This window comes from Hippopotamus amphibius, chromosome 6, assembly GCF_030028045.1.
Source record: "Hippopotamus amphibius kiboko isolate mHipAmp2 chromosome 6, mHipAmp2.hap2, whole genome shotgun sequence".
Classification (NCBI taxonomy): domain Eukaryota; kingdom Metazoa; phylum Chordata; class Mammalia; order Artiodactyla; family Hippopotamidae; genus Hippopotamus; species Hippopotamus amphibius.
In genome coordinates this window covers 119538679-119566026 of record NC_080191.1, presented here as the reverse complement: position 1 = coordinate 119566026, position 27348 = coordinate 119538679, and the positions used below count along the sequence as shown (strand labels likewise).

The 27348-nt window shown below is 39.5% G+C and overlaps 2 protein-coding genes across 3 annotated transcripts in view; one reads left to right on the top strand and one right to left on the bottom strand.

Annotated features, from left to right (window-relative positions):
* Positions 1-11184, top strand: part of COPB2 (COPI coat complex subunit beta 2) — a 30485-nt gene extending 19301 nt beyond the window's left edge. The window contains exons 11-22 of the mRNA XM_057738540.1: positions 112-200; positions 290-396; positions 1453-1596; positions 2229-2359; positions 2620-2827; positions 6979-7089; positions 8107-8321; positions 9751-9843; positions 9933-10113; positions 10299-10367; positions 10521-10592; positions 10823-11184. Of these exons, the coding sequence (XP_057594523.1) occupies positions 112-200; positions 290-396; positions 1453-1596; positions 2229-2359; positions 2620-2827; positions 6979-7089; positions 8107-8321; positions 9751-9843; positions 9933-10113; positions 10299-10367; positions 10521-10592; positions 10823-10915 (1513 nt within the window). The 3' untranslated portion in view covers positions 10916-11184. The remainder of the gene's footprint in view (positions 1-111; positions 201-289; positions 397-1452; positions 1597-2228; positions 2360-2619; positions 2828-6978; positions 7090-8106; positions 8322-9750; positions 9844-9932; positions 10114-10298; positions 10368-10520; positions 10593-10822) is intronic.
* Positions 11185-11764: 580 nt separating this feature from the next.
* On the bottom strand, positions 11765-26500 carry MRPS22 (mitochondrial ribosomal protein S22). Of its 2 annotated transcripts, none has more exons than XM_057738541.1 (8): positions 26302-26500; positions 20993-21156; positions 19408-19572; positions 17426-17569; positions 17026-17109; positions 15653-15798; positions 12864-12972; positions 11765-11893 (listed from the first exon to the last, which is right to left on the bottom strand). In XM_057738541.1, exons 1-8 carry the CDS (start codon positions 26471-26473, stop codon positions 11798-11800), a joined length of 1080 nt encoding a protein of 359 aa, XP_057594524.1. In that variant the 5' UTR covers positions 26474-26500; the 3' UTR covers positions 11765-11797. The 2 variants fall into 2 exon arrangements, 1 of the variants encoding a protein (XP_057594524.1); XR_009054269.1 differs by lacking the exon at positions 11765-11893 and adding an exon at positions 13422-13576 and having other exon boundaries at positions 12880-12972.
* Between the last annotated feature and the right edge of the window lie 848 nt (positions 26501-27348).

The window sequence follows — 27348 nt, the reverse complement described above, 5'->3', positions numbered from 1 at the left end:
TTTTGCATCATTCACTACTCAGATATATTTGAAGATATTTGTAACATTTGATGGAATTACAGTTTAGTATATATGTAATATGCTATGTTTGCTTTCCTTTTCTCCCCCCAGATATGCAATAAGAGAGAGCAACAGTGTCGTAAAGATATTTAAGAACTTTAAGGAAAAAAAATCATTTAAACCAGATTTTGGAGCTGAAAGTGAGTGCTGTTTATATATGATACAATTTTAGAAGCTTCATAATGGCTCAAAAACATCTAAATATCTAATTTTTTGTTGTTTTTTTAAGGTATCTATGGAGGCTTCTTATTGGGAGTCAGATCTGTAAATGGCTTAGCTTTCTATGACTGGGACAATACAGAACTCATACGCAGAATTGAAATTCAGCCCAAACACGTGAGCTCCCTCCAGTGCTGTTTTTGGAATGTATATCTTTGTGATAGGCTCTGGGTTCCTGAGGCTAAGAAACGTCCTTGTACCCTGCTATCCCTGTTTCATTGTGCTGGATACAGTGCCATTTACCTTAGGATTGCTTAGAAAAGGAGAATCATGGTATTTGAATGAGGCAGTAGATGTTGGGCTTTTTGAAAAGTATAAAAAGTTATACAAATGTCAAGTGCTATTCATATTTTAAATGGCTTTAATGCTTTGAAGATAAGAAGTCAGGGAGTTCTTGACATGGAAAGGCCTGCAAGTCTCCCACACAGTTCAGAAAGCCTTTTCATACTTTACCTGTTAAAATGGCTGTTTCAATTTTAGGTAGCCGTTCTCCCGTGACAAAGTTTACTACCATTAGATCTGCCTGTTTCTTTGACAGCTTTCATTGTCAGGAAATTATCTGTGGAGCGAAATCCACCTCCCCAGGGTCCTGGTTCTGTCTTCTAGAGCGTGCACTCTCAGCAGCGGGATGTCGTCCCCAGGAGGGCAGAAATTGGTTCCTGAAACCAGTTGATGTAAAAAAGTTCTCTATCTGTGAAGCATAGATGCTCATATATTTATATGGATTATGTGTTTGTGTACCATACGTATGTTTATGTATTAACATACATATAGACATACCATATCTGTGATATTAAAACTTCATAGGGGAAGGCGATTGGGAAAAAAATTCCTAAAAAGGTTTGGGGTAGGGGTCATAATGGGAAAAAAAAAGAGTGAGAAATGCTATTCTAGAGCAATAGGGAATAGGCTGGTGCTCCTCTGAATCTCAGCACACCCGGCACTTACTGCCAGTGCTCTTTCCTGCCTCCCCTAGGTCTTTCCATTTCTATAAATAGAACAGCGGTGCCCTGTCCACCCTCCCAAATATGTGTATATATACATGACATAAAATTGTTACATGCATACTTATTAATGTAAGGAGGTAAATCTTTTAGGAAACAAAGTGTATGCAGTTTGTTATATCCACTCAGAAATCCAAAATTATCTATGTTTTTGTTTGTCATGTTGCAGATTTTCTGGTCTGACTCTGGAGAGCTAGTCTGTATTGCCACTGAGGAGTCATTTTTTATCCTTAAATATCTGTCGGAAAAAGTTTTGGCTGCACAGGAAACACATGAGGGAGTTACCGAAGATGGCATTGAAGATGGCTTTGAGGTAATTGCATCAGTACAACTTTATTTTTAAATGATTTATATTCTTACAGCAGAACTTCACTTGTAACATTTTATTATAAGTTAGGTTTGAGGAAACTAATAAGCATTTAAGGAGTTATGGTAACGTGAAAATTAAAATCTTGGCTCAGAGATCAGGGTCTGAAAGTATTTGTTCAAAGAAATTTGTGGCTTGATTTTAGGAAATCTTTGGACTAACTTTATCTTTCAGTAAGGAAATTAGAAGGCGTTTTGGTCTTAAGACAGTTTAGCCAGAGTTATTTAAAATGAGCCCTCAAATATAAAGATAAGTCATCCATTGTGGAAGTGTCTTGGAAGATTTTATGAAATACTTATTATGCCAGGCTCATGTATGTTAGGGGTTTAGATCAGCACTCTCTTAGATTAGAGCTTTGACGTAATAATGAGATTTTACATTACAGATACTTATCCATGAAACTGTTCTTAAGTGAAGAAAGAAGATAGAAATTCCAAGGAAAGATTTTCTTTTTTGAAATAGGATTCTTTGTTTGCATTTCTTATTCTACCTGTTACCCCTAATTATATTCAGTTTTTTATTATTGACAGGATTTCTAATGCTGAATAAGATAATAGACTTTATTTTTTTTCCTGCAGGTTCTTGGTGAGATTCAGGAAATTGTGAAAACAGGGCTGTGGGTAGGCGATTGCTTCATTTATACAAGTTCCGTGAACAGATTAAATTATTATGTCGGAGGAGAAATAGTCACCATTGCCCACTTGGACAGGTAGCTGAGTATCGTTTTGCTTTTGTCTTTAGCATCCTAAATTTAAAAGTGTACTTTTTAAACAAAACCAATTGCTGGCTTGTAACAATGATAGGCCTGATTTTTCAGTGTTAAAGTTTTAGTAGGTGGCAATTGCTAACCAAAATTGCGTCAATCAAATGGAAAGATTTTGAGCAAGAGGCAGAGTGAGTGAGAGAGAGAGTGAGAGAGTATGTACTGATTTGGGCTTAGTTCTAAATTAGTTTCTCTTTCTCTTACAGGACGATGTATCTGCTGGGCTATATTCCCAAAGACAACAGGCTTTATCTGGGGGATAAGGAACTCAATATCGTTAGCTACTCCCTGCTGGTTTCAGTGCTGGAGTACCAGACAGCTGTCATGCGGAGGGACTTCAGTATGGCTGATAAGGTCCTTCCGACCATTCCAAAAGAGCAGAGGACCAGAGTTGCACACTTTTTGGAAAAGCAGGTTTGTTTTTTTTGTGGGGGGGGAGGGGTGGGGGGAGGTGGTTAAAACCAGCAATTTGAAAGAATGTTAGTATGAATTTGAAGAACTTTATTTCGTAATTGCCACTGATTTCCTTATGGCAGCGGTATACTCTTGTAAATCTAAGTCACTTATACTCTTCCTTCTCCTTTCTCATTGCCCTTTGCAGCCCCTTTAAATGTTGGAGGTGATTATTAGTCTTCCCTTTTTGTAGACTTCTGTTGCACACTATCAATATTTTCATTTCTATGCTGCATTTTTCTCTGTCATAGCTGACTTCTATCTCCCTTACTTCCTCCATCTCTTTCTGTAAAATACACATAAAATTTATTGTAAGTGATAAACCTTTTCCTTAATGTAGCTTATTTATTTATTTTTTGGCTGTGTTGAGTATTCGTTGCTACACGCAGGCTTTCTCTAGTTGTGGAGAGCGGGGGCTACTCTTTGTTGCTGTGCACAGGCTTCTCATTGCAGTGGCTTCTCTTGTTGCGGAGCATGGGCTCTAGGCGTGTGGACTTCAGTAGTTGTGGCACGTGGGCTCAACAGTTGTGGCTTATGGCTCTAGAGCGCAGGCTCAGCAGTTATGGCACACAGGCTTAGTTGCTCTGCCACAGGTGGGATCTTCCCAGATCAGGGATTGAATCTTTGTCCCCTGCATTAGCAGGCAGATTCTTAACGGCTGCGCCACCAGGGAAGTCCTAATGTAGCATTTTTAAAACCAAAGTTATACATGTGCACAAAGCATGAAGTTTTGCAAGGCTTGGGAAGAAAACAGCTTTCCATTCTCTGTCTCATTTCTACTCCCTAGTGGTAATCACTTTTAATTCTTTTAGCTGACACTGTTGGCGTTTATTTCCACATGTGTAACATGCTTATATTGCTGTTTTTCAGCTTTAGGCATTTCTTGGGACTTTCTACTCTATACAAGATGAGGAGTATATTTTTCTTTTACTCCCCCTGCTTCTCCCACATACATGCCACTTTCCTGTTCCTTATCCTCCCAATACATTTACATCACAGTTTTGATTAGATTGGTATTGTTTGTATCACTGTGGCTATGTGAACACTGTTCACAGCTGAGCCATGTGGTATATTATAGCTTCCCCTTCTTGCAGTTTCTTGTTTTTCCTGGAGCTAATAATTGTTTCTTTTTTTCAGCTTTGCTTATTTTTCTATGTGCTTAGGGTTATTCTCCCTGCTCTGCTGGTTCTCCAGATTTCCTTGAACTCTCCTTTCAGTATGTTCAGTCTGCCTCAGGCTGAACTGTTTTTTGCCCTTATCATGGATATCCCCTCACCATCATGTTAGGATTTCGCTTTGGCTGTCTTGAGTTGGATCCATTGCTTCCTATATCCCCTTTTTTCCTGGTTTACTCCCTTATTTTGCTGGAGTATGTCTTTCAGTAGTTTCCTGAGAAAAGGGTTATTTATTAATAGGATGTAAATTTTTTTGTGACCTTGATTATCTGAAAATGCCATTGTTCTACCCTGAAACATATTTGGCCATTTAACTGGATGTAGAATTCTAGGTTGGAGATAATTTTCCCTCAGAATTTTGAAGCCAAAATTCTGTTTTGCCTTCTGCCTTCCAGCTTCTAGTTATTGCTGAAGTCTAAAGCCATTCGTATTCCTGACTCTTGGTACCTAATCTGTTTTTTTCTTTTTGAAAGGTTTTTGGGTCTTGTCCCTATTGTTCTGTGATGTCATCATGATGGTAGGCCTTGGTGTAGGGGTCAGTTATCATTCATCCTGCTGGGCATTAGATGAGCTCTCTTAATTGGAAACTCATTCCTTCATTTTTGAGAGATTTTCTTGAATGTCTCTGTTGATTTCCTTCTTTTGTTTTTTATATTCTCTCTATGGACCTGTTATTCAGATTTTGGACCTCTTACACTGGTTTTTCATTTTGTTATTCTTGGACTTTTTAAATCTTGTTTAGGGATCACATCTTCTCTTCATACCCCCTCTCTAAGGATATGAATGATAGTTTTTGTTGAAGTTTTCTTTTCCCCTTATGTAGTATAGTTTCCTCAAATTGCTGTTACTGGTTCATTTTGAACTCTGTCTTTCCTTTGAAAGATTTTCCTCAGGTATGTGATGATCTTTGGCACTCATTTAAGAGTGGAGGTCTATGAAGCAGGTCAAAAGATCTGAGTTTACGGGTGAACTTACTGGCTGTAGACTTAAAATTTGTGATGTGGCTGGACCTTTTGATTGGGGAGTCAGTATCAATGTCAGTATCTTCAGCTAATGAATTTAAGGACTCTCCATTTATTCGTTTAGTGAACTTAATGAGCACTTAATATTGTACCAGGCACTGTTCAGGCTGGCATATGGCCCTCCTTGACACTTTAGTATTTTTAAGTCTTATCCCTTTGGCTGGTTAGTTTACAGAGATGCTCCCCAATCACCGTCATTCTGTGGGCTGAATAGAGTATGGCTTGGTGTCTCAGTATTTAGTAATTCAAATATATAGTCTCAACATCCATTCTCATAACCTCCTGTTTTCCTTTTGCTACTCAGTATTCCTTCTGGGTGTGCAGTGATCCCTCAGACTGGAGACCCTCTAGTTTACCCTCTCCAAAGAACAAGTCTCCTGTCTTGTGTGTGTGTCGAGAGCGCGGGGGTGAGGAGGAGAGAAGTGGGGGACATGGGGTATCTAACTGCTTCTTACACAGACTTTCAGGCAGTTTTATGTATTCATTGGTTTCAGCACTACCCTTCATGAGACACCTCTGGGGATTCTGAGGTGTGAATCAGGTTGTTTCTATGCTGTCTTCACTCCAGATTTAGGGATTAGTCTTCTCCAGTGTTTTAACTTGAATGTTTATACTCCACCAGCTTTTGAGCTTCCAAAATGTTGTTACTAATGTCTCCTCTGCCTTCTGTGTGTCCTTAGGAGTTTATGCTTTTAAAAAAGAACCCCTTTAGTGTCATTTCAGTGGGGATTTGGAGGAAAGCAAAAGTAAGAGTATATAGCCCACATCATTTCATCTGCTTTGCCCTCACCTGTATCTGACTAGTTCTGTAGATTGTCTGTCTCCCACTCTTGCATTTCATATTGTCTGCATCCGTCCTCAGGAAGAAAGGGAGTAATGCAGGTTATTCAGAATGCCTTGTTACACTGTCCTTATGGGAGAATGGAGGGAGGGGCAGCTTGTATAGTCTGGGAAGTGGTTTTAAGCACAGTGATGCAGCCATGCTGAGTATCTAGCGGGACAGGACTCAGAAAGCTGTCCAGCTTGTCTGTCCTGACCGCCCCCTAGCGGAGCACTCATCCTTAGTCTGAGGAAGTCTTCTTCAGCCTGAGCTTTTTGTCTCATACACCACATCCCTGGAGCTGAAGAACTCGCCCATAGGGCAGACTCCATCAGCACTGTTTGTCTGGAGGGAAAAGCTAATATGGTAATTACAGTAGTTGATTTAAAAGCTTGTTTCTGATGACTGACTGGAGCATGGCAAGGCGGTTTTAGACTTCTGTGCTCTGGAATACTTGCTGATGATTAAACCGGACCTGAGACCAACAGGAAAGGCATAGGTAATGACACCTGATCAGTGTCAGGACCTGAAATCAAAATGTTTGCTAAATGACCTGCAGATGATAGCAAACTGGAAGGTTTTACATTTGACTTCCTTTTCTCTGAGGCACTGGACTAGATCTCTGAGGCCCAGCTCAGGAGATTATGGACAGCTAGGTCTACACCACTGTGCCTGTCTTTCATTTTTTGCAATGGCTCTTGTTCAAACTTTCCAAAATCCTTTTTTTTTTAAGCTCTTTATCCTTTTCTTTTTGACATTTATTTTTACATTTCTGAATTTTACTGGTTGTTGTTTTACTTGAGTTTATTAAGCATTGGTCAGCTTAACACTGCTTAGAAAATAGTAGGCGTTGTGTGACTGAATTTTGTCTTTTTTTCTTACCAGTTAATTTAACAGCTCCTTAATTCTTCTGTCTTCTCATTGAAGCGTATCTTTTTTATCTGTTACTCTTGTTTAAGTAATAGAGCTTTCAATGTCAGCAGCATATTTAGTTTGAGAGGGCAGTAGATTATTTGCCGTGTGTGCACTATATACATAGGCTACACACACAGGTTCTTCTGTACATAAACACACACACACATTTTATCTGTTTAGGGCTTCAAGCAGCAAGCTCTTACAGTATCCACAGACCCTGAGCATCGCTTTGAACTTGCTCTTCAGCTTGGAGAACTAAAAATTGCTTACCAATTAGCAGTGGAAGCAGAGGTATGTACTAATTTATGATTTGTTGTAACTGATGGAAAGGTCAGTAGGTACTTATGTGTGTTTAGTATAAGGTGTGTTTCAAAGCTTTCTGAAGTGCAAGTTAGTGACTCATTTTGGTGAGGTTATTGCCTCTCTTTGGTCATCTTAAAAAATGAATTGTTTACCTTTGCATAAATTAAATGGATTATATTTATATATTACATTCTTATTAATATATTCTTAGCATTCTAATTCATTTAAGAAAAAGTGGTGTCTTTTATCTTACATGAGATCTGCTTTGGAAGAGAAGGAAGGCTAGAAGATAGTAGATAAAGGAGTCTAGAACTCTGAATGCAGCCACAGCAGTAATTTGCCAATATCCCAAACTAGTGAGGAAGATAAGATGTTGGTTTTAAAGAAGGGTCTGAATTTTGAGACAGTTTAATGACATTTTTATGGATCTTTGTCTGTTTTGTATCTTGAGGGCTCCCAGTTGCGGTTTAAGTCTAGCACTTACTAGTAAATTCATTTCGGATGTGCTAAATAAGTTTTAGCCATGTTAAGATCATCCAAATGAGCAGCATTTTATTTGATTTCTGAGAAGCTACAAATGACAGAAGTAATATTTATTATTAAATATTTAAGGATATAAAAAGTTTTTTCTACTTTCAAAAAATGGTATTAAATCAGTCCTTAAAATAATTACACTCCAAGTTAAAACCCATTAGTTTTAGTTTCACTATGTAATTACAAAATAAAAATATAAGGGGCTGATGATTATTCATGCAGCATTAAAATTGATTTGTGTTTGAATTAATTTTATATATGTGAATAATTTCCATTTCCTCATTATACATTTTGTCATTCCGTTCTTGATTTGATAGAACCAACTTAACAAGCACAGCTCAGTATACATAAAATATAATTATAGAAAACATAAAATTGTTAGTAATGTTCAGATTAACAGAATAATGTTGATGTTGGAAATTCAAATGTTTATTTAAAAGATATTTTAACGTGGAGTCTCTTTTCTTACAGTCAGAACAGAAGTGGAAACAACTTGCTGAACTTGCTATTAGTAAATGCCAATTTGGCCTAGCCCAGGAGTGCCTGCACCATGCACAGGATTATGGGGGTCTGTTGCTTTTGGCCACTGCCTCTGGAAATGCTAGTATGGTGAACAAGCTAGCAGAGGGTGCAGAGAGAGATGGCAAGAATAATGTGGCATTCATGAGCTACTTTTTACAGGGCAAGTGAGTATCAACCCAAGGTCTAAAAGATGTGAGCAGTCATGAAGCACTGACTTCTGCATTGACTTTTGGAGGGTGGTCTTTGGAGGGGAACATGAAGAAGGAACCCTCAAGACATCACGGATGCCTGGCCAAGTGGTTGCTGGTGGGAGCAGGCAAGCGGACAGTGCTGCTTTGGTAGAACTCAAAAGATGCTCTAGCAAAGGATGCTCTTACCACATCTGGTCTAAATGTATGAGCAAAATGAGCTATTCAGGGAGGCTCAACTGGGAGAAATGTTAAACCCCTTTCTCAACAGCCCTGCCACTTACTGGCTAAGGTATTTTATTTAATGAAGGCAGTAGGCTGTTGGGCTGCTTGCTTCATTTGGTATCTGAATGGCAGGCGATTTTTATCCCAAATTGAATAATTCTGATCTGTTTAAAACAAAAATAAAGGGGATGAGGATGCCAGTTACTTTTAAATTTGAGTTCAACTATAAAGCATAAAAATGTCATATATTTTCAGAAGTCTAGCAGTGCATATCAGATCATTTCATTAGTTGACCATATTATGAAATAAAACACAAAAGTATTCATTAACTTTGCCCCACATACTTTTTAAACCTCACACTTAATCATAAAAACTTTGTATGTATATTTTATAACATGTATGCATAAATTTATATACCTGTAAGAATAGGTCCACTATTTCTTATCAATAATTCAAAACCTCAAAAACATTCTGAAAAGAATATTTTATTTGGTGGCAAAACCTGACCTGAACTCTGAAGTATTATTAGTTGCTCTTATGCTACTTGGAATGTTTTTATTGTATTTAGTATTCATGTGTTATTGCAGAATATTAATGTTTGTGAATTCGATGCTGAGGATGTTACATAATGTATGGTATATGTGCTTTCTAAAATCCAAAAAGTATTACCTTTTTAAAATCCAAAAAATTCTGAATTCTAAAACACATTATCTACCTTATCAAACTTACACAGGAAAAAATTAAAATTAAAAAAAAGGAAATGCACACTTGGATATTTTCCCACTAGGCACCACGGGCTTGTCCAGCACAGTCCTCGTTAAGAGACGCTGCCCTCAAAATGATACTTGTGAAACTGAGTTTCTGCTCTGTATCTTTGGAAGCCCTTAAATGTGCTCATCTAAGCTGCCTTGTCTTAAAAAGCCCCTTTAGATTCTCCTTAGGAAAGTTAAGGAGCTTGAAAATGGTCACAAAAGCTGTCTTCTCTCTCACACTCCTGGAGTCCATTATGTAACCCACTGGTGATGACAAGTAATGGCTCAGTGACAGAAAAGAGGTGTATGTGTGGGAGCTGGAGAAGGGAATGTGACTCACCACCAAATCCCCCTCTTTAATGTAGTAAGTGCCATTATTACAGCGTTTATTCTTGGTAACAGTGCCTCCTCTCCTTTTTAATCTTTAGGCTTGATGCTTGCCTGGAGCTCTTGATTAGAACTGGACGACTGCCAGAAGCTGCCTTCCTGGCACGGACTTACTTACCCAGTCAAGTTTCAAGGTACAGACTTCTCATTTTAGGAAGAAATGTTTCAGATAAAAACAGAGCCCTTAACAGTTCTCCCTGTGGTTCTGTGATGTCTATAATAGGGTGGTGAAACTCTGGAGAGAAAATCTCTCAAAAGTCAATCAGAAAGCAGCAGAATCCCTTGCTGATCCAACAGAATATGAAAACCTTTTTCCTGGATTAAAAGAAGCCTTTGTTGTAGAAGAATGGGTGAAGGAAACACATGCTGACCTGTGGCCTGCCAAACAATACCCCCTTGTGACGGTGAGTGCCTGGGGTGCCTCATTTTGTGTGACTACTGGTAGAAGGGCATTCACAACTTAAGGTTTTGAAATGCACTACATACATTATGGTTTGATTAAGAGCTAGTGTCTGGGATTTAGGCCAAGCCCATAGCTGAATTATGCTTTCGGAATATTTAATCTCATCATTGCTTTATTCCCTGATAGCCAAATGAAGAACGAAACGTTATGGAAGAGGCAAAAGGCTTTCAGCCCTCAAGATCTGCAGCTCAGCAGGTCAGTCAGACATGATAGTCTGGTTTAGATTTGTTTTTTTTTTTTTAAGTTCCATCTCCAGTTTCCTAATCCTGATCTGCCTTCCCTTTGGGAAAAAATTCAAATTCCTGAACAAATTCCTTTGTTTTCATATATTTCTACTTGGGTTTTCAGGAACTTGATGAGAAACCTACTTCTCCTACCCCTGTTATTGTGGCCCCACACACAGGCAGTAAAGAAGAAAAGGTACAGACATCATACCCAACTTCCCCCTGGCCCCAGCCTCACCCTCCCTCCCTGTGAATGTCTGCAGAATGTCTGCATTTTAAGTGATGTAATCAGTTTCAGAGCAGGGGCTTTGAAATGGGAAGATGCCCCCCCTTTGACTATTGTTTTAGTTCTCTTTGGATCATGAATCACAGGTAACTTTTCTTTAACACAGTACTTTATAGTCACCCTCTTCCTTTCCTTTGCAGAGTCTACTTGAACTGGAAGTAGATTTGGATTTGGAATTAGAAGATATTGACACAACAGATATCAACCTGGATGAAGATATTTTGGATGACTGAATAATGTTTCCTATTTACTCAACTAAACAGATCATTATTATGGACAGGTATTGATTGTCACCCTGACCACAGTGCTTTGGACTCTGAGAAACTCCTTAGATTTTTATATGTAGGTGCTGTGACCCACTTGGGAGCACAATGTCCTTATCTTCGGAGGAGTTTATGTGCAGCATCTAAATCACCATGTTTCCCTGTTAACTAAAACAGCTGTGGGCTTTGATTTTTTTTTTCATACTGTCATTAGACTATATCTCATAAAATCTTTTGAATTAATGAAGATACTTCACAGTTTCCTTTGTGCATAAGGAAAACAGAATTCTAGTTTTAGAAGGCTGAGCCAAAACTACACCTCACCTGGGGATCAGCCCACAGTCTCTTTTCCTTGAATAACTATTTTCAGATACCATCAATCACATTTCTCTTAGAATTGAATATCCATGCTATAATTCACTAAACCATTTTCCTTGACCTTACTGCATTATTCCTCTCAGTCTATGTAGCTTTCTTATGCCTTGCCCTGACTTTGTCTGGTAGGTACCTGTTTCTGGAATCAAGGTCTGAAACTCAAGCTCCTCTGACCTCCATTAAGCTGGACTGTATTTAAATTACCGCTTGGCTCATTTGGTAACAGTACTTTTTTTTTCTCTTTCTTTTTACACTGTACTCATCTATTCATAACCAGGAACAAAGATATACTTCTCAGCCCCTTGTAGCCTAGGAAAGTGAGTGGAGTAAAAAGTTTTTCTTTAAAAGTGCTATTTGGAATTTAAAACACAATAATTCCATAGGGAACTCCCAATTTTGACATTTTTAAATAGCTCAGTATTAAACAGAGAAAACTAGCCAGTATTTAGTAAAATGAAATTTATTTAAAAAATATTTTTAGGAAGCTGCAGAACTGCTAATGAATGCTTCTTGATAAGCTTGCAGTGTTAATTCTATATATGCTCCCTTCTGTGCTTCTGTTTTTGCAAAGACCTGTTTAAAGTTGGAAAAAAAAAATTTTTTTTAAATAGAGCATATACTACTGATAGCTTTTGAGACATCACTAACATTTCTGTAGTAGCAAAGTTCCAATGTAGAAAAACCTTCCACATTTCACAATATTTTTCTGATTACCAAACAATAAGCATACTACACAGACAGAAAAACAGTGTCACAGTTAAAGCAATACTAAAGTATCCAAACGTGGCTGCCATCTTTCAGGAAAAAATTAAGAAAACCTGACACTGCTGGATCAAAATGAAAACCATTAGGTTCAAGAGAAATCTGGAGGATAGGAGTTAGCAAACTGATTTTTCACTTTAAAGGATGGTTTTTTTCTACCTCACCTATGATGTCATCACTGGTTGTTTTTGTCCTTAGTAAGCTTTATAACTGATTTGCAATATGCATAAAGTAATATTGGGATAGAAGCCAGATCCACAAATATATGTCTATCCTGAGCATTAGAAGAGATGAAAATTATACAATGGTCTCCCCCCCTTCCCTTCCTGAAGAAAATCATCTCAACATTTACACAGATATCTGTGTTAGCCCATAGTTTTGAGAGGTATGCAGTTCCAAAATGATAGCGCAGCTAAGGCTTGGTATTAACAAGCACTGCCCTCCCCGCTTCTGGATACGAACAGGAATGTGACCGAAATAGAGGACAGGAAGCTGCACTGGGTACATGTACTAACCAGCCCCCCACACCACGCCCTGCTGGTGACTTGACCACTCAGTTGCCAGTACTCCAAAGAATAAGGGGGCTACTGCCCCACTACCTGAACTTCTTGGACTCCAGCAGCAGCTCTGTTTCTGCTATCCCGGCTAAAGAAACAGGGGGGTTCTAATCACTGTGCTTCAAGACCACAAATATGTTTAGTTACCATTAAATAGGACCCACTTCAAAATTCTTCCTAACTCAACCACCACACGATAGCCACTGTGAAAAAAGTCCCTTTACCTTAATTAAATGTAATCCCTCAGCAGCCTGCTCTCTGGCCTCTTGAGCTGACTGACCGTCTGGATGGAGGATGTGATAGAGCTGGACCAAGCTGGTGGCATCGTCGACTCTAGAGGAAAAGGGTTTACTGTTTTAAATTTTTTTTGTTTGTACTGCTTTCTTCTTTTGCTTCACAGTCCTATAGAAGTGTGTGCCACACTTTAAATTACACTTCAAACTTTCCTTGGGCCAGAAAAAATTTTTGCAGCTTGAGTTTCATATTTTCAAAGGCACTTTAGGAATACTGGCTGATTCAGGCTTCATACCAACTCTTGAGATAGGGCAGAAGTCAATACAGGCAGTGCCCAATTTATGACAGTGAATATATTCTAAATGTGGCTGTATTCTTTTTGGAAGCAGAACATCATTTCTCATAGAACACCTTTCTACTCGTAGATGATTTCTAAGCCAGCCTACATCACCAGCAGATAGTAATGTAATTCAACTCAGGGTGGGACTCTATCTTCACCCCACATAAGTCAGAGGCTGATGGTCATGGGGATGCTCAGTGCCACTTGCCTTTAGGTGCATTAGCAGTGACATCTGCTGAAGAATTTTCATCGAGACTCAATTAGTGGATAAATGCCTCTATAAGAGGCATCCCAGGAGTCCAGGGAAAGACTCCCAGGCTGCCTGTCATATTCACAGGAACCCATTCGTTAAGAATCAGCATCCTAGGGGAGCAAATTTGAAATTATGCACATCAGACAGAAGGAAAGTCAGGTTTTTACCTCAGCAGTCTGTCTAGTGTCACACAACTATCTATGATGAAGCCAGAACAAGAGCTCAATACTTATGGTTTGTACTTACCTCTTGAAAAACGTATAAACAATTTTTAGCAACATTAAAACTTACCTACCCTTCCCAAACTAAATAATCTCTATGCTCTCACATAGTCAATACCTTCCTACCATCTGCCACCTCAAAGCTGAGAGGGTATATAAAAATAACCCTTCTAGAGTGGGTTGGAAGTGGGGTAAAGATTTCTTATGCCTTGGTGATATCAGAGAGATGCTCTGAGCTCATCCCAAGGCCCATACACCCTAAAGGCCATCTCTTGGTAGAGCTGAGAAACCAAAACTTTCCAGAGGAAAAAAAAACTTAATGCTCATTATAAACCTGTTATGTTTGTTGTAATCTAACAGTCCAATAAACATGGCAACAACAGACAACAGTAATTCTCTTTAGAGCATAAGGATGTGAGCACATAAAGAGCTTAACCGGGTTTCTATACCTCAGTCATGGTTAGGGCTTCTTTACGTTCTGTCTCTCACAGAACAATTCAGGCTTCACACCCAGCCCATATTTGAAATTAAAAGGAAATAAATTTACACGTAAAAAAGATTTTAAAAGCATCTCAGTACAAAACCAACAGTGGGACTTGAGTGTGAAATAAATGTGTGCAGAATCCCAATTTCGGCCTGGGCTCCATTCACTGAGGACATGCACCCTCTGCTGTTTAGCCTGGGATTTGCAGCAAACTGTCCTGTTCAGAATTCCCACAGGAAGTTTTATTTAAGCAGAGCAGGAAAGGTTAAGTACTCAAAATTACCTCCCAGTATGCAAATGAACTGCTTCAGATGTAAAGCTTACATGTGGTGAGTATTACTATAATATCACTTATTAGTACACCTTAATAACTTTAATTTTCAAAGAAATACATTTCTGTGTTGCTCTAATTTCTTACAAAAATGTTAAATTGTTTTTATAATAAAATAATTTCAGAATATGTACATCTAAGCTTTATATAAGAAAGTTCATTCACAGGAGATGTCACTGCTAACACACCTAAAGGCAAGTCATTTTTGAGCATCTTATGACTACCAGCAGCCCCCTGCTTATGTGGGATGAAGGTATTCCTGCCCTCTGAATTGGATTATACCACACATGCTGGTGAAGAAGGCTGGCCTGAAAATCACTTACCATTAGGAATGATGTTTCTATGAGGGCTGTCCATGTGAGCTGTATTGCTTAGACAATATGGAAACCTTCTAGTTCCAAATGCCTTACCTTTGTGTGAATGGTTCAGATTATGGAGTATAGTCTGAGGCAAAACTCCTTACATTCAAGATGGCAATAATTACTAAGCCCTCTTGTGACTTTATTACTACAGCTATGTTGGTTTCTTTTCCTTGTCATTTTGGCCTTTCTCTAACTCAACCAATGGAAAGATACTCAAAAACAGTTTTCTCTTCACTTTCATCACAAGTTGTAAAGTATTATTTCAGCTAGAAGGCTGGGTGCACAACAGTTGCATGCTAAAATACAATAGACATTCTTTGTTTCATGCAACTTTGAAAAAAAACCCTTGTAACCTTTTTAATGCTTTAAAAACCTTGCAAAAACAAGGAGGGTCAAAAGCAAGAGTATTTTTGTAAATGATGACTTTTACTGAAAAGCACTCATCAGAGCTTATGTCTATTTCTTTACATTTCCTATTTAATCCCCTTTGAGTATATGGAAAGCTCACTGGTATCCAGGAGCACCAGTGAGCCAGGGATAAGTCAATATCCAGGGTATACAGCAGAGATCCAAAGCCATTTACTCTTTCAAAGTATCCAGCCCTGTTTACACAACACAGAAGCAAAGACTGAGAAAACTGGATTATATTGGAAAAAGCAAACCCATAAATAAACTGAGGTAAGTGAAAGCTATCACTGGACAGTACACTGTTATCACTGGAAAAATAACAGATTAAATACAAGTTTAATGGTAATAAGAATTTCTTTACTTATTAAGATCATACTTACAAATCTCTCTGAATCTGGTCAATCAGTAAACCATCAATCTTTTTCTTATTTACAAAATACCAAGCCATTCCACCGAAGTGTCTTGTTGAACGTAAAAGGTCATACTTTCCATATTTATCTATATCTTCGTAGGTCTGATGATGAATCTATCCACACAAAATGCAATTTTTCAGAAATAAGAAAATACACAGAAGTGAGCAACGTTACTGGGTATACATCTACTACCATGCGAGCTGCCCAAGAAAATATCAGTAAACCAGTTCTACTTATACCTGCCTCCACTATCACTACCCAGCATATATGATTTAGACCAGCCCTCCACTGTAGAAGTATCTGGAGCCTGGGACAAGTCTGCCAAACATTTATAGCCAGATCACTTACTCTTCAGCAACCACGCACTATTTATGAAGTACCTATTTTATATATATATATACACACCACTCTCTCCTTTTCCCCTATCCAATCAACTACCCCATTCCATCTTATTAACTAAGGTTCCTTCAGTTCTTCTTTTAGAGTTATCTTCCTAAATGAGGACTCATGAGGGCATTCCTGTGTTCAAGAGGCTTTCAGGCTGCTGATTAAAGTCTGCCTAGCATCTGAGGTCACCTGTGATATGGCTCCATCCACCTTTCTAGCTTAATCTTGAACCACTCCCCTACATATACACTGCATGTACAAGCAAACCAGATGACTAGCTGTTTCTTGAGAATACCTTGTTTCCTGCCTGTTATTCATACTTTTCCCTCTACCTGAAACACCCCCCTCACCCAACTCTACCCGCCATAATGTCCCTGCCCTTTTAGAACCCTCTTCAAGAACCATATGTCACCTTTCCTGAGACCACACTGAAACCTTCTCTTAGCACCTAATATCTTAGTCCTACAGTGGTAACTATCTGTATACTTACCTAGCACTCTTCCCCACTATCATTTCTGGACTTCAACAGGGTTCCCTATCCTAGTTCATGCCATCACCTATACCTCCACAATAATAATTATTAAATTAACTGTAAGACACATACATTGCATTTTGGCAAATTTTAGTAAATAGCTGTTTCCTGTGTGATAAACTGAAAAAAAGAATAGTCTTTGATATCAAGTTTGGGTCTTATCTCTACCACTTACTAGCTGTGTAACTTTCAACAAGTTACTTAACTCTCCAAGCTTAAGTTCTCTCATTCTTAAGTCAACAGTTATTGTGAGGATGAAAATATCTATCTGGTGTACAGCAGGCACTCAACAGGTGTTCAGGCATTTCCCTTCTCTTCCCCCTGGATCAAAGCTTATAACCTAACTCACTGTGCTGGATTAAAAAATCGTACTCATAATCATACTTAAGCCCATACTTTAGAAACTATAAAATATACTCACTTTGATATATTCAGCAGAATCTGGCTCAAACTGGGCAACGCAGAGATTGAGGACATCAACATGTCTGTCTTGGCTGTACATGGTCTAAACCAACACAGCAGAGTTGGAATTAGATGAGAAGAACAGGAGAGTGCAACACCTGTCCTGACACCGTTACAGGGCTGCCCATCCACACACAGGCCACATCTGTGCCCAGCAAGAGGGATGCAGAAAAAACAGAGGCTTTGTAACTGTCACACCTGGATTCAAATCCCAGCTAAGCCAATTACAAGATAAATAACCCTACTTATCACTAGAAATGTCTACATGTTTATGAAAGCAAAATGTCCAGCAGCAAAGAGCCAACTGGTTCAACAAAGAAACCATCACTGTTGCCTCTATGAAACCAAAGTCACCTTACCTGCAGATTTTCTTCCTTGAAAATTACTGGTGTTAAAATTCTACGACCTTCTTTTGGGAAATAAATTTGAATCATCCGGTCCCGTTCTTCCCAAGAGGCTTTGCGTAGTGTGCCACTTGGTTCTCTGACAACAATAAAACGCTCCTGAAATAGAAAACATAATCAAGGATGAGTCTGTGAGGACTTATTTTTACTTCCAGTATCCCACTAAGCAAGCACCACTATAAGAATAACTTGCAATCAACAATATAAAATGCAACTGGGAAACATTAAATGCAATCGTGTATTCTTTCAATGATAATATTAAACCTCAAAGACTTGACAAGATTTGATGCTTCCTTCACTAATCACTGCTGTGCCTCTGACAATCAGAAATCTAAATGAAAGTACTTACTAAATGTGATCTGTGGTCCTAAAGTGGGTTCAATACATAAAATGGTTCAACTACAGAAAGTTGATTTGAGATTAATCTAAATCCATTTCAGAAGGAAGAAGTGCTATAAAACCTTTTTTGAATTGTTTCATTTCCCCATCCTAAAGTCTCACCTAGACAGACTTTACTACTTTATGATCTGTGTTTAAAGTCCCACGGACAAAAGGAACAAACCCAAGAATATGGAGTCTTAACTCCACACCTCTATGATTCCTCATACTGGCAGGAGACAAAAGTGTCAGAGAGACTGACTGGTCCACCTGCCTCTGGTCTCTTCACTCTTTCAACTGCCAAATCCCAGGCCACAGGACTGCATCCTCCACTGAATTCCACCCACTGTTTGTACCACTCAATTGGCAATTTATCATGTGCGACTCTCAGATACTGTTAATACTGTTATAGAACTGGAAAAGGTCAGGAACTGTGGACTATAATTCTTTGCAACACCAGAGTGACTTACACAGAGCTTTGCACATAGCAGATAAATGATACACATCTGATTAATGTTTAAATTAACCAGATGGTACTGACTCTCAACTCTTCAAAGATATGAGTCTCTGAATGTGTTTTGAGGATAATTAAAACTTTCATCAAGCACTGAAAATAGAAAAAAAAAAAGCAGATGGCAAAGAAACACAATTGTTCCTCAAAAGGATTCCGTTAATTTGAATTCCAAGTTCCTCTCTCCCTTTTAGGTTATAGAATGCTCCCACAACCAGCCTTCACAGCACTGTAAACATATATAAAAGCAAAAATTCTAATTAAAATGAAACTCTGATCCCTGTTCATTATGTCAGATATACAGGTGACTGACATACAGACATGGACATTGCTCAAACTGTCTTCTAACCATAATCACACATGACAAAAAGATTAGTATCGGGTGGCCCTTTTCCCAACCCTATCACTATGTAATATTCTACTGCATTTTGTGGGCTGAATTATAAATTACTCTTACTCTTTACTTGAAAAGGCTCAAACACAAAACTAATATTTCATAAGCGCCAGAGTGTTCTTTTGGAAATGGCGATCAGGGGAAGACGAGCTAGACAGTAACTACAACAGATGAACTCATGCCTGAAAATTATCTGGGGAAATCTACCATTTTTACTGCAAATTCTGAACAGTGAAAATCGTTTGGGAAATCTGAGTTTTTGGGCATCAGCAAGAATTTCCATCTTAAAAAGCTTCAGCTAAGGAAGTCAGTCTAACTTGGGCAGAAAGAATCTCCCTTCTCCCACTGCCTTGAAGATTTTTTCCTATTTGTGGTTTGAAGTGGGTTTCTGTCTTGTTCTGTCTCAGCACACCTGTCTCTTTCTCTGCAGTCAATCTGGAAATACTGTGTCCATAATCTGTAAGGAAATGGTGATATGATGATGTGGTGCTGTATTTTCTTTATGCTGTGTCTGCAGGTCTCACCTAGTCGCAGAAATTGTGGTTTGGAAGATTCAGAGACAGCTGGGTTACATGATGTTGACCCTCATCCCTTAGGCCCGTCTCCACACAGTATTTCAAATAAAAATCATTTTGCACTTAGATATATACTTACCCGGTGTGGTATGCTGTATGATATATCAGTAAACACATATTTGGCTGTTTCTGTTCCTTCCAAAATCTTATCTTCAGCTAACACATCATTTATTGGAGCTCGCTCTTCCAGAACTGGTGGCATTTTTAATCGAACTTTAGCTGCCTCAACTGCCTGTCTTGTAGCCTAATGAAATAAAATATTTGTAAGGGAAAGCCACAAGGTTACAGACCAAAAGGATCATCTGACAAAAGCAGACACTAATCAAAAATGCTAAAGACTGCAAAGAGAAGAAGCTGTAGCCACAAATAAGTGACTAAAAAGCCAAACTTGAGGGACTTCCCTGCTGGTGCTAGTGGTTAAAAATCCACCTCCCAGTGCAGGGGACACAGGTTTGAGCCCTGGTCCGGGAAGATCCCACATGCCACAGAGCAACTAAGCCCGTGTGTCACAACTACTGAGCCTGTGCTCTAGAGCCCATGAGCCACAACTACTGAGCCCTTGTGCCACAACTACTGAAGCCTGCGTGCCTAGAGCCCGTGCTCTGCAATGAGAAGCCCTCACACCACAACGAAGAGTAACCCCCGCTCACCACAACCAGAAAAACCTGTGGGCAGCAACACCACCCAACGCAGCCAATAAATAAATAAATTTCTATTAAAAAAAAAAAAAGCCAAACTTGGGCTCCTGGGCCCTGCCCTTTGCCTCTGTGGTGTGGCTGAGAACACCAGCAACGGGCTCAACCATTCTCAGAACAGCAATGGGATGCTCTGAGACAAAGCCAGGCCACAGAAGCTGACTGAAATAGGACAAAGGATGTCACTTACTGGGTGCTTACTATATGTTCAAATACTTTGAATATTTGGCTCATTTAATGCCCATAACTACTTTATGAGCTAAGTGCTACTGTTATGTCATTTTATGAGAGAGAAAATAGAGGCACACAAATGTTAAGTAAATTGCTAAGAAACTGCAGGACTAGGATTTGAATCCAGGCAACCTAACTCCAAAGCCCATGCCCTTAATCACTGAGCACACTGCTCCATGCCACTATTAACAGTGGTTACCTCAGAGGTAAAAGGGGGACATCATGTGATATACTATTGGGTATTTGAATTTTTTTGCTATGACTCTCAATTATTTCTGAATTAGAAAGAAGAGCAATAATACTTCACATCAAAGCATTTTCCACAAAGCACTCAATACCCATGACTCCGGGAGGACCCTTGCCTGGAGTACGATGCTGTTCGGAAGGATCTCATAATCTCACTAAAGCTTTAGCCTCAAAGCAGCTCACAACAAATGTTTCTCTGGGGAGGAAGCTGGAGCAGGCAGGAGAGAGGGAGGACGCTCGGGATGGTTCTGGAGCAGAGGCAGCTCTGCCTGATCGTCAGACCTGACCCACATGCCCAGTCTGCCTAATTCTGGCCATACCCCCTGCTCCTCTCTGCCTGCCTGCTCACATTTCTTTTCTCAGTTCTGTGCCTGCAGTTCTCCCTCATGAACACCTGTGGGATCAGCTGCTATCAACATCTGGAGGAGCCCTAGAAATCTTGTTTAATCCTTTAAAGAAAGGTATTATACCAATACTCCTGCATTCACATACCTCTTCCAACTGTGCTTGGGTCATTAGCTTATAAGTTGGTGGCTTCACTTCTTGTACAGCTGGCTTAAAAATCTTCTGCAAATCTAGGCCTGTCATCTTGATGAGTATGCTTTGAACTTCCTCATCCATAAAGGTAGGTTTCTTTATCTTTGGGCTACCAGATTCTGTTAAAATGAATTTTAGTAAATAAGATGTCAAAAAAGACAAGACCTCTAAATGGAAGTCAACATAAAAATGATTAACACAATGTCTACCTCAGTATGCATAATGCTAACACCTGCAAGATTTGTTCATTTATTTAAAATTTACTGAGCATTCACTATGATAAAGATTCAGTTTCTGCCAAAAAGGCACTCAAAGTCTAGTGAAGGAAGCAACATGAAAAAAGTAGTTAATGTAACATTAATATAATGGTTACTACCATCTACAAAGTTGTCTCCTATATGCCAGGCATTACATACATTTCCAGGAATGCTTACAACACCCCACAAAATACATATTGATATCCCAGTTTTGTAAATGAGGATACTGGAGTCTTCCTAAAGACAACTAGCTATTAAACGATAAAGCCAGGATTTAAATCGAAGTTTATCTGGTTCTAGAGCCTAGATTAACTCCAATCTACCATCACGCTCCTTGGAATAAGTGCTACATACAAGAGAGATACACGGATTATGTTATGTGATTACAGAGGCAGAAACTAAACATAACCTGGGAGCAGAGCAGAGCATGGCAGGATCAAAGAAGGCTTCCCAGGGGCCTGAATAGGGCAAAGAAAAAAGGGAAGGAAATTCTAGGCTGAGGGGTTCCAGCTAGGAAAAAGAGGCCTGGGTCACTGGACAAAATACTGAAGAGGTCATGTGGTATCATGGAAGCAAGCTGGACAGTAGAGGAGACCCATATCTCAGCTCTGCCTTATGCAGTTTGCCTATCCCTTTGCCCAACCTCCATTTCCATTAGGGAGGGGAGGAAAAAAAAAAAAGCCATTCCTACCTAACCACCTCTTCCTCTGCTAGTCCTATAAATGCTGGTGTCCCTCAGGATTCTGAACTGCATTCTTCTTTTCTCCTTTCTCACATTCTTGATAGATAATCTCCTAACTTCCTATATTTACTTCCGTATGCCAGAGACTCTAAAACATAAATCTCCAGCCAAGATCATCTTCCATCCAACTACCCAATGGACAACTCACATGCACTTCAATATTGCCAAAGCAGAACCCATAACTTCTTTCCTGTCACAAACCTGCTTTTCCTATTATCCTTAGCACCATCCAATAGGTTAGTGGGCCAGAAACCTAGTCATTCCTGACTTCTCCTTTACCCTCCACATCCAGCCAAGAGCAGGAGTAATGTTAACAGCTGACATTTGTTAGATATTTACTACGTGCTGATACTAAGTACTTTACATACTTGGCACGTTTAATCCTCATAACAACCCCATAAATACTATGATTATCCCCATTTTACAAAAGAGGACACTGACACAAAACATACTGCCTGTTATACCTCATAAATCAGTCTTTAATCCTCCACTTCCCACTGCTACTACCCTAGTCAAGGCCATCCTATCTCTTGCCTTAGCCTCCTAACCAATCTCCCTGCCTCCATTCTGACCACTCTCCACAGAGCAATCAGAATCATCTCTTAAAAACGTAATCAAATAGAAAAGATTGACAAAACAAAAAGCTGGTTCATTGAAAAGATAAAATTGACAAACCTTTAGCTAGATCAAGGAAAAAAGAGGACCTAAACCAACAAAATTATAACTGAAAAAGACTGACACTACAGTGTTACAAACGATTGTAAGAGGTTACTATGAACAACTATATGCCAACAAATTGGACAACCTAGAAGAAACAGAAAAATACTACAGGTGCCACCAATAAACTGTTAGATCTAATCAACAAATTGAGTAAAGTTGCAGGACACAAAATCAATACACAAAAACCAATACCATTTCTATATACTAAAAACAAATCATAGGAAAAAGAAAGCATCAAAACAATAAAATATTTGGTAATAAATTTAACCAAGGAGGTGAAAGATCGCTATACTGAAAACCACAAAACACTGATGAAAGAAATGAAAGACACAAATAAACAGAAAGGTATCTTGTGTTCATGGATTAGAATAATTAATATTTTGTTAAATGTCCATATTACCCAAAGCCATCTGTAGATTCAATGAAATCCCTATCGAGTGTCCAATGGCATTTTTTTTTTTACAGAAGTAGAAAAAACAATCCTAAAATCTGTATGGAACCACGAAAGACCCTGAATAGCCAAAGCAGTCAGGAGAAAGAACAAAGCAGGAGGCATCACACTTCCTGATTTCAAGCTATATAATCAAAACAGTATGGTACTGGCATAAAAACAGACACATAGACCAAGGGAACAGAATCGAGAGTGCAGAAATAAACTCATGCATCTATAGCCAACTAATATTTGACAAGGGAGCCAAGAATACTCTAAAGGAGAAGGCAGTCTCTTCAATAAACAGTGCTGGGAAAACTGGATATTCACATGTAAGAGAATGAAACTAGACCCCTAGTTTACACCATTCACAAAAATTAACTCAAAGTGAATTAAAGATTTAAACATAAGACCAGACACATAAAACTCCCAGAAGAAAACACAGGAAAACAGCTCCTCAATATTGGTCTTGGCAATGATTTTTTGGATATGACACCTAAAGCACAAGCAACAAGATTAAAAATAAACAAGTCAGACTATATCAAACTAAAAAGCTGATGCACAGCAAAAGAGACACCAACAAATGAAAAGACAACCTACAAAATGCAAAAAAAATTTTCAAACTATATATCTGATAAGGAATTAATATCCAGACTATACAAAGAATTCATACAACTCAACATCATAAAACCAAATAATACAGCTAAAAAATGGGCAAAGGACCTAAATAGACATTTCTCCAAAGAAGATGCATGAAAGGTACACGTAAAGATGCTCAACATCACTAGTCCTTAAAGAAATGCAAATTAAAACCACAATGAGACATTATCTCATACCTGTTACAATGGCTATCATCCAAAAGACAAGAGATAACAAATGCTAGTGTGGAAAAGGGAGCACCTGTACACTGTTGGTGGAAATGTAAACTGGTACCGCCACTATGGAAACAGTATGGAGGTTCCTAAAAAAAAAAAAAAACTACCACATGACCCAACAATCCAACAATTCCACTTCTGGGAATAATCTGAAGGAAATGAAAATACGATGTTGAAGAGATACCTGCATCCCCATGTTAATAGCAGTATTATTTACAATAGCCAAGACACAGAAACAACCTAAGTATTGACAAATGAATGGATAAAGACGTGAGATACATACCCATTAATTCGTATTTTACATATATGTGTGTATATATAAACACTGTGTATATGTGTGTATGTATGTTTATGTATACATAAAAAAGTGAGGTGTTTATATATTTATATCTCACATCTTTATATATACATAAATATATACACGTACACACATGTAAATATAGTAAATAATATAAATTTTTTTTACAGATACTTCTGTATTTTTCCAGAAAGTTTAAAAACATGTGAAAGATGGTTCTGTTAGAGTAGGCACTCTTGATAGCATCCTGTCTTTACAGTTACTGAGAAAGAATATTATTGGTGAGAAGAAAAGCATCCCAAAGATCACTTACTAGTAGAAAATTATGGCTGCCAGAGTTTAAAATTTAATATGTAAAATAATACACACACACACACACACACACGGATTATTTTCCAGCCACAAAAAAGGAGGAAATCCTGCCATTTGTGAAAACATGGATGGACCTTGAGGGCATTACACTAAGATAAGTCAGTCAGGCTGAGAAAGGCAAATACCGTATGATCTCAATTTATATGTGGACCCTAAACAACAACAACAGCAACAAAAACTCATAGAAAAAGAGACCAGATTAGGCTGGGGGGGGGGGGGGATGGTTCTGGTAATTGGATGAAGGTGGTCAAAACGTATGAACTTTCAGTTATAAGAAATAAATTCTAGGAATGCTGTATGGTATACATGAAAGTTGTTAAGAGAGTAAATCCTAAGAGTTCTCATCGCAAGGAAAAAAAGTTTTTTTTTATCTCTATGAGAAGATGGAGAACTTAAGTTATTACGGTAATGATTTCACGATATATGTATATCAAATCCTTCTGTACACCTTAAACTTATGCACTGCTGTATGTCAATTACACCTCAATAAAACTGGAAAAACACTTTTAACAATGTAATCAAGATCACTCCCATACTTAAATCTCACCAATGGCTTCCAACATCACTTAGAAAAAAAAGTTAAGGTCATCTGCTTACTGCACTGTGTCCCCATAGACTATGCTCTTCCAAGGCCACAACCCTGTCTTGTACTCGTCTTTGGCACCCAGGGTCTCTTACAGTGCCTGGCACACAACAGTGCTCAGCACTGCTGTCTCCTCAATCTCACCCATTCCCCCAACTTCAGTTAATATTCTTACTCTAACGCTTCTCAACTTAAGATATAACTGCATACCAGACACCTCCACTCGAATCTCAAAGGCACCTCAAATTTAATGCGTCCAAAACAGACGTTTGCTTTTGCTTCCCTTCCCATCGCCTTACCTCATCTACTCCTGCCTTTTCTCCCCCACTTCTCCTCCTCTCATTCCTCTCTAAAAATTCATCTTCTGTGTCTCGGTATAAGGGGGACTACTCTCCACACAATTGTTCAAGCCAGAAACTTGAGAAGTAACACTGACTTTTCCTTGGATATCCAGATTCAAAGTCATAACCAGTCTCATCAACCCTACCTCCAAAATGGGTTCCCAAACAACCTGTGTTCTGTCTCATTTCTGCACTTTTGTTTACGCTGTTTCCTCCGCTTGGAATGTTTCTTGTTTTCTCCCTAGCACGGTTAATCAGGTCTCAGCTTTGGTCCTATTTTCCAGGGAATCCTTCCTTGCCCTCCCAACCTAGTGTGAGCGCCACACTTCTCCGCGTCCCCCAGCACAGTCCGGGTCACACTGCACTGCCACCTCCCACTGGGCCACGAGTTTCCTCGGGGCAAAACTCCGTATCAGTCTCGGTCCGCCCTGTCCCCTAAACTCAGCTCGGTGCTCTGCAAAGAGCGGAGCACAGGCACTGCTGCTGAAGTGAGGGAACGAATGACCAAACATAGTCGACGAGAGCCGCCTGAGTGTAAGGGCGCGCGGCGGCAACAGCCGGGCAACCCGCGTGGGTCTCGCCAGCCTGAAACAGGCTCTAGGTCTCCCAGGAGAACGCCCCAGCGGATGCCCTGCAGGTCACTTACCGGCCTCGGAGCCGAGCCCACGGCATGGCGTTCCTACCCCGCAGACCCCGGGCAGAGGCCGGAACAGGGCACCGGACTGGGGAGGAGCGCGGGCCCGGAAACAGACCCGCCTGGTGCCCTGAGAACCCGCCTGGACGCTCCACAGCGACACAAACGCTCTGAGAGTCGCCATAATTATCCGGGCCACTTACGCAGGAAGCGGCTGAGAGCGATTCCGGGTCTCGCGCGGTTCGAACGGGGCATTCTGGGAAATGTAGTCTGGAGGAGGGAGGGGGGAGCGGGAAGCGAGGCAATTTCTATTTACAAAACAATAAATTTCTGTTTATAAAATAGATTGTTCTTGTAAACCGCTTGTTCACACGTACAAGGTGTTTATGTGCTCTTTTTCCTAGACATGTCCTTCGTTTCCGTGACTCCAAATAACAAATTTCCTACCCAAACCTTTTTCCCCAGCTCCGGGCTTAAATCCAATTGCCTGTTCGACTTCTCCAAACTTCTCACGGGGCCCCACCCACTACGCCAGCCAAACAACACCTAATTCCGAGCCACGATTCCTACCACCACCACCACCATTCTGCATCAATTCGCACACCTTTTTCTGTCTTGTAACTTTAAGTCTCTTTTGTAGCTTTCTCAATTTAAGCCCAGTTTTGCCCATTCATCTGCTTGCTCATTTTTCTCTCGCCATGAAGACAATGACCTTACATGCTGTATATAATGTCATCTCGCCTGGCACATAGGTACACAGCAAACATTTATTAAGTGACTAAACGAACGATTAAAGCAGCGGCCCCGAACCTTTTTGGCACCGGGGACTGGTTTTATGGAAGACAATTTTTCCATGGATGGGGGTGGGGGGGATGGTTTCAGGATGATTCAAGCACATTACATTTATTGTGCATTTTATTTCTATTATTATTACATTGTAATATACAACTCACCATAATACTGACGGGAGGCGGGGCTCAGGCGGTAATGCGAGTGATTGCGAGCAGCTGTAAATACAGATGAAGCTTTGCTCACTCACCCACCGCTCAACCTGCCATG

What these genes read in the sequence shown, in the direction of transcription:
- MRPS22 (XM_057738541.1), bottom strand. Translation starts at nt 26,473, where the DNA reads ATGGCGACTCTCAGAGCGTTTGTGTCGCTGTGGAGCGTCCAGGCGGGT. An exon ending in CCCAAGCACAGTTGGAAGAG is followed by an intron (nt 19,573 to 20,992) that starts GTATGTGAATGC and finishes TTATTTCATTAG; the next exon opens with GCTACAAGACAGGCAGTTGA. An exon ending in TCAAGGAAGAAAATCTGCAG is followed by an intron (nt 17,110 to 17,425) that starts GTAAGGTGACTT and finishes GTGTTGGTTTAG; the next exon opens with ACCATGTACAGCCAAGACAG.